Source organism: Capsicum annuum, chromosome 11, assembly GCF_002878395.1.
Source record: "Capsicum annuum cultivar UCD-10X-F1 chromosome 11, UCD10Xv1.1, whole genome shotgun sequence".
In the NCBI taxonomy this organism is placed as follows: domain Eukaryota; kingdom Viridiplantae; phylum Streptophyta; class Magnoliopsida; order Solanales; family Solanaceae; genus Capsicum; species Capsicum annuum.
The window spans coordinates 2,602,897-2,615,257 of NC_061121.1; the positions used below are offsets into that span (position 1 = coordinate 2,602,897).

Here is a 12,361-nt window from a genome sequence, read left to right on the forward strand (position 1 = left end):
ACACCATCAAGCAAAGTCAAAATAGGGGCTGAAGTGAGTCGAGTCTTCAACTCCTGAAAACTCTTCTCACAAGATTCAGACCATAAGAACTTCACTTTCTTTTGGGTCGACCAAGTCATAGGAGACGCTATAGAGGAGAAACCCTCAACAAAACGGCGGTAATAGTCAGCTAAACCTAAGAAACTTTGGATATCAGTCAGAGAAATAGGTCTAGGCTAATTTCTAACAGCTTCGATCTTTTGGGGATCAACTCTAATACCCTCGGAAGAAATGATATGACCCAGAAAAGCAACTGATCTTAGCCAAAACTTACACTTACTAAACTTGGAAAACAACTTGTGATCTCTAAGGGTTTGCAAGACAGTTCGGAGATGATCAGAATGTTCATCCTCACTATGGGAGTACACCAGTATATCATCGATGAACACTATGACAAACATATCCAGATATGGTATGAACACTCGATTCATGAGGTCCATGAAAGTTGCTGGGGCATTAGTTAACCCGAAAGACATAACAAGAAACTCAAAATAGCTATAACTAGTTCGGAAAGCGGTTTTTGGGATGTCACACTCCGTAACTTTGAGTTGATGATAGCCGGAACGAAGGTCTATCTTTGAGAAATAACTTGCACCTTGCAATTGGTCAAACAAATCATCTATTCTCGAAAGGGGGTACTTATTTTTTACGGTGACTTTATTCAGTTGGCGGTAATCAATGCACTTACGCAAAGAGCCATCTTTCTTTCTCACAAACAACACAGGAGCACCCCAAAGAGAAATACTGGGCCTTATAAAACCCCTATCTAGTAGATCTTTAAGTTTCTCTTTCAACTTCTTAAGTTCTGCAAGGGCCATACGATAAGGAGGAATAGAAATGGGTTGAGTATCAGGAAGAAGATCAATCCCGAATTCTATCTCTCTATCAAGAGGTATCCCTGGGAGATCATCCGAAAAGACATCAGAAAACTCATTGACAACGTTAACAGACTGGAAAGTTGGAGTCTCAGACTTAGTGTCTTTGACTCTAACCAAATAGTAAATACACTCTTTTAGAAATAAGTTCTAGCTTTAGGGTAAGAGATAAAATGACTCTTAGGTGACACAGAATTCCCAAACCACTCAAACACGAATGCACCCGAAAACTGAAACTTGAACACTCGGGTCCGACAATCAATAGAGGCATAAGAAGAATACAGCCAGTCCATACCCAGAATCACATCAAAATCCACCATGTCTAACTCAATCAGATAAGCCAACAAGACTCTATGAAGAACGGTAACAGGACACTTTTATACACCTTCTGGGCAACAACCGAATCACCCACTGTGGTAGAAACTAAGATAGGCTCAGGAATAACCTCAGGACTCATTTCAAAATTCACAGCAATCAAAGGTGTAACATATGAGAAATTGGATCCAAGATCCAACAAAGCATACACATCAAACTAAAATATACGAAGCATACCAATAACAACATTGGGAGATTCCTCCTGTTCTTGGTGGGATGGTAAAGCATAGAATCTATTCTAGCGCTGCCCGCCAGCATTGCTAGAAGAGGCGCCCTGATCTGGGGCTGGGCGAGTCGCTGGAACTAGAGCACTAACAGTCTAAGTCTGGGTCTGAGGGCGATAGTCACGACGCCCTTGTCCATCGTGTGGACAATCTCTAACTCTATGACCTATGTCACCACACCGAAAATAACCCTTCTTCTTACCCCAACACTCACCCGAATGAGCCCTACCACACTTAGGACACAGGGGATAATTTGGCTTACTGCCAGCACTGTACTGGGACCTGGATGTATATGACCTGCTACCTTGCTCCTGCCTACCTCTAGGCACGGGAGCACTAGCAGATGACGGTGCTGGGATAGATGAACGATCCTGATAATGAGGGCAACTCCCTCCCTGCGATTTAGTCTAACCCTGTCCGTGATGCTCAAACCTAGATCTCTTATTCCTTCTCATTCTATCTCTCTTCTTAATCTTATCTGCCTCAATTTGTTGGGCATGAGTCATCAGCCAAGAAATATTCATCTCACTATTCAGCATAGCAGACCTACACTCCTTAACCATATAACTAGACACTTCAGTCACAAACTTACTCATACTAGCCCAATTATCAGCCACTAAGTCAGGAGCATACTTGGCTAACTGATTGAACTTTAGACAGTACTCCCTAACAGTCATAGAGCCCTATCACAGGTTTATAAACTCTTCCACATTTGCCTTCCTCATCTCCAAAGGGAAAAACTTATCCAGGAATGCATTCTGGAACTCTTGACTAGTTGAACTAGGAACTTGGAATCTTGAATAAATTTACAGAATTAATGGTGAACTTTGGAGGTTCTTGAAGTTCTTGAACTAGGAACTTGGAATCTTGAATAAATTTGCAGAATTAATGGTGAACTTTGGAGGTTCTTGAAGTTGGATGTAGGAGCTTAGGGTTTTCTTTTTTGAGGGAATTTGATGAAATATAACATATAATGCTTCTAATAGGCTTTAATATAGGGTTTGAATGAATTTTGGGTGAGGAGGAAAGACCAAAACGCCCCTAAAAATCAAATAATTCTCGAATTCGTCCTTTGGTAGACTGTTTTGATAGTTTGAAGTAGATCAACCATAACGTTTTACTTCAAAATCCAAATTGGATGAAACTAATTTCATTAGAAAGAAAACTCTCATATCTTTCCGTTGATATATAGTATCTCACCCAGATCATTATGTACGAGGAGTTATGATCATTTGAAGTTGACCCAAAAATTTGCTTTTGATAGGATGAAGTAGATCGACCATAACTTTTTACTCCGATAGACAAATTGGATGAAACCAATTTCATTGGAAAGAGGACTCGCAGAGCTTTCCATTGATATATACTAGATCACCCAGATCATTATGCACAAGGAGTTATGATCATTTAAAGTTGGAGAAAAAATACATCAGGCCTCAGTACTTTTTCCTGCACGTTTTACTGTTCACTATTATTCACGGTTCGATCGGAATGTTCATAACTCATCGCTCGGGTGTCCCTTTTTTGATGATCCACATATCGTTGGAAAGCTTATTCGATACTCTACGCAATGGTGGGTCATAATCTAAGACATTCCGCACGAAAAATTTATAATTCATTCTAGAAGATATAACCCAATATGTTTACGCATATAATTTCAACGAAAAATTTCCCAGGGTATTACAGCACGCCCGGACCCCGAGTCCACCTCAGAACCGTGGGCTATAACACACCAATTTGGCCTGAAAATACACCGTTTGCACCTTTTCGATCGTTTGACCACCCAAATGGCCCCACGCAAACGAACCACACTAGGACCATCCCAAGCCTCCCTGACACGCACCTGTTGATTTTCGGCCCACAGCATGCTCGGGATCTAGGCCCACCATCAGAATCGTGGGCTATAGCACACCGATTTGGCCCAAAAATGCGCCGTTTGCACCGTTTTGCTCGTTTGACCACCCAAATGACCCCGCCCACCCAAACGGAGCACTTCTCGGTTATCAATTAGTCCTAAAATTTGTTTTAGTTCAATCCACGAGTGATATTGTTCGTTTAGATGTTAGTTCAACACATATTTAAAATGTGTCATGGGGCCTAAAACCTTGTTTCCTTATATACTCGATCGACATGTTTACCTTATTAACTTTGTTGATGTGCGATTTCTCCTATGATGTTTCAAATTTGTGCCTGTATATATTGCAGCATGTTATTGGAAAAATTATTTGTATCAAGTTTTTATGTCGGATTTATTTTATTGTAAGATATATGTTGTGTGTATAAATCCTTATTTACTAATTATGGTTATGTAATATGTGTTCTCATTTTCATTATAACTTTTCAGGTTAAAATAAATTATATAGTCTTGTCTATATAAATCAACTTTGTCAAGCCCTCTTGTTGATTAATCAACAACCACTGTCTTTAAACAAAATGTTCTTTTTTTACTTGTTAAATGGTTTTCCACCATCTTAATACAAGCTAAATAATAAAACAATTTTAATTGAGGGGGATCTTAATCATGCTAATTAACTTTCTTTGTTGTTGATTGAAAGTGATGGCTATATTATTGTTCAAAGATATTGCAAATCTTAATTATGGCCTACCAACTTGTGTTTATCAAGATTAATCAACCAATTAGAACTTATTGCACGAATTTTTAAACATGAGATTATAATATATTTCAGACGTGATACCATCATAATGTACAAGAAAATTTAATTAAATCATTAACTTTCTAGTCATCTTACTTCCTTTTTGGAACCATTACTTTGGAAGGATCAAAAAAAGGATTAATTAAAGATAATACCCCACAATATTGACTTAGTTTTCAAGTTGTAATCTCCTTTTCTGGGGATGTGTTAGAAAAGCATTAGTATTTAATTAATCCAAACAATGCGGGTATGACTAAATAAGTCCATTCATGTAATCCAAGTGACAAACCTAATCTTTTATCATATAATTAAGGGATAATTGTATTTGTTATCCTTCAATTTTTGATAAACTAGACTTTGGTCCTTAATTCTTATCAAAAAAACTATCTTTTGATATATCCCTAATTTTGTCTACGCCTTTTCGGCAGAGCTTGTCGTACTGTACTTGCCCTGTGCAGTTTATATCTCATGTATAATTGGCAAGCTATTGTACAAGAACGAATGTATCCAGTACTCACCCGACCCGAAGAGTAGAAGTTGCGGATTTCCAAATATAAAAAAGACAAATATAATATGCTTCTTGGGTTATTATATAGAACAAATCATTAAAGTAGATACTTAAATACATGAACATACACATGCATAACATGTCATGCAAAAACAACTAAGTTGGTTAAGAGATCTTTTAAGATGTAATAGTATTTAATAAATTAACCATGCTCATTAATTAGTGTATTTCTATATTCATTCAATTTAATGTCTTTCTTTCTACTATACATTCTTCTGCCACTTATACGGCTTTGAGGAATGTCTTCTCTTGTCAAAATACGCCACGTGTTTGCAAATGACCATGTCAAAAAAAAATAATTATAGCAGAAGATCGATTAATAAAATCGAAGCATTTAACAATACCAACAGCCTTATGAGAACTGACCGTCACAAAATTGTTAAATATTTCGTATTTAGTGATAAATTCCTTTGTAAGACCGTCATAGTATCCTGGAGTGGGAGAGTCATAGTCGAAAAAAGGGTTCCACACTTCTTTCTCTCATTCAAAGCAGTATATGAGACTTTCACCTCACACGTTTCATGTAGTTGATATTGAAAACATTCAACCCAAAAAAAAGGGGGGGAGGGGGGGAGGGGGGGGGGATTGAACACAAAATCAAATAAAATAAGCAATTGCACATAATGAATTTCTTTTTCTGAGTGACAAAAAAAAACTAAATAAATAATATGAACATGTACAAGATCCCAATTGTAGGATAAATTAATTCTACTCTCCTATGGATTATATCCAAGCGAAGTCGCGAACCGACATAAATTCACAAATAGCCACTTTTCAATCCTTACAATTGAAATATCGTATGGGAATTTCACCTGTGAAATTTAAAACTCTAGCCACTTTTCAAAGACAGAATCGAAAAGTCTTGAAATGACTATTTTTCAAAGATGGGATAGAAGAGCGGCCAGTAAACGTTATTTCTATGACCCGGCGGGTGCCAGGCTAAGATGTAAATCCAACCCAAAAGCATCATCAAAATTGGGCCCAAAATCCGTTCTAGACAACCTATTCAATGATGGCCCATTACTTCCATCAACTCGACCACCATGGGCCTTGACATGTTGAGGCCCAACACTTACTAAGTTTGGCTCCGCCATACCACTGGTGTAGTGAAAGTTCGCTACGCCCCTCCCTCCATGTGACACGTGGAAGGGCGGCGTCCCACGTGGTACATAAACCCACGATGGAGTAGACGCCGCCCCAGTTGTCGGGTACACTAGGGTACCCGGTGGAGCAAGGAGGTGAGAGGGCGGAGCGAAGGCGGAGATAATAGGGTTCCTCATGTATGCATTTCTACTAGCTTGAATTTGGGCACGTTTCAATTGTTGCCTTTCTTTTTTATGAGCATTTTGATGTCCACCTAGAGCTTGTGAATTTGCAAATTCCCTAGTGCAATATTGACACTCATATTTCCGGCCATCGATCGTCGGCATATCACCGGATTCTGGTGATCCTGATGACGTTTTCGTAGACTCAACCTCTTGTTCCTGATCCTCAATCACGTTAAAACCAAACAATTTTAATCGTCCGCTAGTATTAGTACCTGCGCGAAACTCCAATTCCGCCATATAGACTATAGTTGTTTTAATATATGTGTGTTTGCGACTTGTAAGTGTATGAGATTAATGAAAGAGAAAGTGAGACCAAAAAAAAATGTAGAGAATTTTGAAACAAAGGAGAAGGCGTTAGGGAAATGAATGCATGTATAGGTTATATTTATATAAAAAAAAAAATTGGAAGGGTTATAATATTTTAACTTAGCAAAGAGAATAATTTATTGCTCCGTATAAAGTAAGAGAGAGAAATAGATTATTATACATTTGCGGACATTGCAAAGAGAAGAAAGAAAGTATGAAGTTTAGGAACACCAACAAACTAAGAGGACTAAATTGGGGACCCAATTCATTGCTAAAATATTTATATAATCTTTGATGTTGTAAATTGTAATAATCATGAAATAGAAATAAATATAGATATTTTGAAATATTCGTATCTTGTATTCATTGAATTATAATAAATATTATGTGTAAATGCATACACATATGATACTCATGACAGAAGATACATTAATTAATGAGGGAGATCGAATTAATAGAATGAGTGTCAAAATTCTAAAGATTAGGATGCATATAACATGTTAGGTACTTATGTTAAAATCATACATTGGAATGGAGACAAATGTAAATTAAGTACATATGATATGCGCGCTTTTGAAATTTAATGATAACGTATTCAAAGAGACAAATTTGTGAGATCTATTGAGCCAAAGCGAATGCACATGTCAAAGATTTGGACTGCGGCAAAACATTATATCAATCAGATTCTTTTCTATATCAGTAAAGAGTGTGATGAGTTCTACAGTTTATATCTTTCAAGAAAATAAAGAACTTTTGAATAAGGGACACGAGCTCTTTACTTTCATAGTAAATCTACTCGATGTGAATCGTAATTAGTCTAAATCAGTACATTGAATTAATTAATGTAGAATGTAAACAACTAGAACCTCAAATATCTAGAACATACTTTTTTTTTAGGGTGGAAAGGAAGTGTCAATAATTCATTTGTTGTTTTTTTGTTTACTTGAGGATTTAGATTTTGTCTTGTAGGGTGGTTGAACTATCAATTTTTATTTTTTGTAAATTTAGATCACTTATTTTAGCAGTGTATATTGTAGTTTTGTTTGCCAAAATCGTATGAAAAATTCAAAGAGTATATGAGTGTGTTTCGTATGAAGGAAAATATACATTAAAGTGGACGCAAATTGAATATTTCAACAAATAAATTATCATATATAATGATATTATAGACGTTCAATCTCTCAATAAATCATATCTCTAGAACTGTCTATAGTCTAATGTCTTATATGGTCCCTCAAAATATTGTATGCCAAATATATTTGTATGAAATTCATTTTCCAAAATTGTCCTTTGATTTTTTTGTTTCATTTGAACAGCTGTATTAGCATAATCAGAGGGAGTACACAGGCCAAAAGTCCAAATCAGGAAATAGAACTTGATGTTAAAAATTAAAAGCCAAAAAAAAAAAAAAAAAAAAAAAAGAATTAGTAGTTCCAAGCATGCAATATACACTAAACTGAACTTCAAGACTTGTATGAAATAATAAGTAGAAATTAACGTGAGTTACGGTGGGATGATTGAGATCTTGAGTAACATGAACTTCATCTTTAGTAAGAAAATCTCGAGTTCGAGCTTTTAGAGGCGGAGCAATCTTTCATTTAGAAAATTCATTCAAACACTTTCGACGAAAAATTATATTATTTTTACATGGTTAAAGATATATTTTGTGTATATATAATAGATGTTGAAATCCCTTCAGGTAGTTCGTATGTAATCCTGACTCCGCAACTGCGAGCTCCGCATATGAAAGAAGTCATGCTGAGAGTATCGTCTTTAGAAATGGACCTTGTAACGTGTAAATCCGGATTAATCGAGCTCTATTGCGAATACCGAGCACCGAATAAGAAACTCAGAAAAGAAATACTAATACGTGGAATACTTAGGATAAGTCAATAATTACCCAAAGGTTACATAAGAACAGTATCTAACCTTAGATTCATGCACATATATGATTATTTATGGATCTAATTATATAATCAAATCTTTCTCTAGAAATATTGTCAAATATTCAACAAGTTGAAGAAGTCATAAGTTGCAAATAGAAAAATGAAATCAAAATAAACCTCCTTATGGGATGACAATGAGTCATGTGGAAAACTTTACAAAAAGCAATGACAACATCTTCATTTATTATAACAAAAAATATTAGATTGTTGTAGCTTTGGTGGATAGAGTTATCTGATACGTGTTGCTGGTGGGAGATGGCAGGTATTTTGTGGAATTAGTTGAGGTGTGCATAAACTGGTCCAGACACCACGATTAACCAAAAAAAAAAAAGATATACACATATATATATATAGTTTGAGTGGGATAAAAACTTATTTGTACTCAATGTATACATTAAATCAATAAATAAAAGATATTTTCTCCTCTTCGTCACTTAACGATATGTATTTCAAGTCTAATTTTTCACAGTTAGGATGAAAAATCAAGAGCGAATAATTATTTATCGGTACAACAAGGGCAAGGCAGCTCATGCACTAAAGCTCACACAATGGAGGATGTTCGGAGAAGGACTGAACCAACAGCGGAACCAAAATTTTCATTGAGGGGGTTCAGAGGTAAACATACGAACTAGCTGAAAGGGGATTCAACATCTACTATATATACATCAAAAATATTTTTAACCATATAAAAATAGTATTAGTTTTCATCGAATTTCGACCCCCCCCCCCCCAATAAAGAATTATTGTACGTAACTTTACTTTGCATTTTTACAAGAGGCTATTTCCACGACTTGAACCCGTAAAATATAAAAATAAAATGGACTAACAATTCAGGTGTTATAAGTTCAAGTTTGGACCCCACATTACATGTTGGTGATGAATCATATAGTTAAGGAATTTTGCGTGATTGACGATGAAATCAATTATATTATATAGTTTTTTATTTGTCTATATTTTCATTAGTTTATGATTTTGTGTATGGACAAGAGATCTATTCGAATCTTACTAACTACTACATGAGACTTTAGAGTAGAAAAAAAAAAAAAAAGAAAGATAATTATATAGTTAAATTTCACTTAAAATAATATCAAATATTCTTCAACTTCCTTTGATTTAATATTTTTTATATTCATAAATGTTCAATCAAATGCTCTTACAAGTTAAACAAAGTCCTCACCACAACTCCAAATATGTCCCACATGTCTCCTTACCCCGTAGGAGCAAATATAGTCTTAGAATATATTCGAGATCGACAAAATTCAGTAATTTTAATTTAAATTTTTTATTTATATTTAAAAATATATATTACGTAGGTGATTGGACAGAAAATATTGGAAAAGCTAGTTACATTTTAGCATATATTTAATTTGAAATTAATCTTTAAAAAAAAAAGTTGAAGAAAATTGTTTTACCTATAATTAGACGTTGTTTTGATTATTTAAAAAAAAAATGAAATTTTGTATGGAGCAAATGGGAGTTATTCATAGCTTAATACTAGCACTTGAGATTATTATTCTAAAATTTATAAAGTTTATATTCTGAATTCGCGTCTGTCCCACCTTAGAATTTTCTTATATATAAAATATAAGACTTTAGATATACACCACATAATGTGTTGAATTTAATAATTTGAATTTATCTTTTCGACCGTTAGATACTTATCATAATTAATCATAATTAGTTTGTGATACTAAATTAATAAAATGCTAATTGTTAAGAGACAACAAGGATATGATTTGATATCCATAGACTTTAGACATGCATTTTCTCCCTAGTAATAAAAACTTTAATTAGCTATTCTTTTAGGTTATAACTAAATGATACCTATCTACATATATAAATAAAATTTAAAAGTCAACTTAACCATGAATTAATTTAATTAAGGAGCTAGGCAAAAGTTCATGCATGATGAATGTAGGGTCAATTAAACTAATGGTGATTATATATAGGATTTGTTAATATGAAATTAATTATTGCTTCTAGATTTAGTAGTAATAGATTAGGATCCCATGATGAAGCTTAAGAAATATTTAACAACACACTAATAGCCTATAATAATTTTTAAATATGTATAGCTTCATCTATATGGATTATCCAATGATCTTCACTTTCTTTTCTTCTCTTATTTCTCTTAATAAGGTTAGAAAATAGAAAATAGATGCAAATCTTGCTTCTTATTTATCTACGTTTTGATGGATAAAATTACTTGATATATCGAAGAAAATTGCTGAGTTTCGATGGAATGAGTCGAAATCTAGCTCATCAGTAACGTCTCTGACGACTTTTCCATTAGATCCCTTTACTGATCGACGAGCCAAATTTTGGGTTTCCAAACTGCATTACGCATAAGTTTGGGTTACTTATTATATATTTATACTAAATATAATATACATATATATATATTATTTACATTTTTGGTTTTTTGATTCAACCGATTTTTTTCTGAAAAGTCAAAAATCAAACTGTTTTATCAATTTTTTAAAATTTAAAATTGAAACCGATCCGAAATAACGATGAGAAACTATCTCAAAATTTAAATTTTTTGATACTAATGAGAAATAACGACGCATCTGATGAAATTATTGGGATACGTATAAACTGTCTCAAATAGGGGTGGGTATTCGGTTTATACGATTTGGCTGTTTAATATCGATTTGGTTTTTTCGATTTTCAAATTGACGAAAATGAAAACCATAACCAAATCGAATTTTTGGTTTCTACAAATTCGGTTCGGTTATTTTGAATTTTTATTTCTGTTTTGAAAATTAAAGTAGTGAGCCTTTTTTTGTTATAACTGACCATGTAAAATTGATGATTCTTTAAAAGAATGATTTTCATTCCCAAATATAAATAACTCAACATGTATGAAATGAAATGAAATAACCATAAGTTAACATAATACATAACTGCATTACGCATAAGTTTGGGTTACTTATTATATATTTATACTGAATATAATATATTAGGGGCTGAGCTACACTTGCCGAACCCCCTTCGGCGAAAAATTTTATTATTTATATATAGTTAAAATCATTTTTTATGTATATACAGTAGACGTTGAACCCGTTTGATTAGTTCGTATGTTTACTTCTAAACCCCCTTAACAAAAACTCTGGCTCCGCCACTATAATATATTGAAAAGTCGAAAACTAAATCGTTTAACCGAATTTTTAAAATTTAAAATTGAAACCTATCCGAAAAATCAAAAAATCAAAACTAAAATTAAAGTTTGGTTTAATTTTTCTGAATCAAAATATGTCCTAACCCTAATCTCAAACACTATAATTAAAGAGGTTAGGAAATATATAGTAAAGCAAAGGTTGGGCCACAATGATCTTGTTATGGGGTTCAAGAAAATTGGTATGACTTATAAAAGAAATTTTATTAGTGAAGTGACCCTTAATTAATTGGGAATTTAGTAGTCATACTCAAAAAGACATTTGAAACTTAATTATAGCACTATAAGTTGTTGGGACTTTGCAACAAATGACTAAGCAAAAAATATTTTGGAGAAATACTTTGGATACTTTTGTAACCTATCTATGAAAATAAAACAAGTGGTTAAACACTAATAGTTTGTACTTACTTTAGGGTTTTGTATGCTAGCTTTTCATTTTTTTTTGGCTAAACACAAGTAGTTACTTGCACCATTTAAATTCATGCATCTTACTTGAAAAACAAAAAGCTTGGTTTTAAAATTTAATAATTTATTATTTTAACTATATGGACAGATACATATAGTTCTCTTAGAAAACTTCATATCACAAATTCTTTTTAACATTATCAACAACAATAACATACCCAGTGTATTTTCACAAAGTAGGGTCATCGTCGGGGGAGGGGGAGGGGGGAATGAAGTGTACGCAGTCCATATCACTACCTCAGATGAAGTAGAGAAGTTGTTTCCGATAGACCCTCATATGTTCCCATATGTTTTAGGTATTTGTACCGTATCATCAAGGATTGTAATGGGATAGATAATTAGATTGCTTCCTCTACAATCAGAAGTTCAGGTTCGAGTCTTTATGGAAAAAAATACCAATAGTAAA

At 33.8% G+C, this 12,361-nt stretch overlaps 1 protein-coding gene across 1 annotated transcript; it reads right to left on the bottom strand.

Moving 5' to 3' along the window:
• Nucleotides 1–5,329: 5,329 nt before the first annotated feature.
• LOC107846930 (zinc finger protein GIS3) lies at nucleotides 5,330–6,428 on the bottom strand. Its single transcript, XM_016691201.2, has one exon. The coding sequence runs from the start codon at nucleotides 6,295–6,297 to the stop codon at nucleotides 5,650–5,652; it is 648 nt and encodes a 215-aa protein (XP_016546687.1). The 5' UTR covers nucleotides 6,298–6,428; the 3' UTR covers nucleotides 5,330–5,649.
• Nucleotides 6,429–12,361: the final 5,933 nt, after the last annotated feature.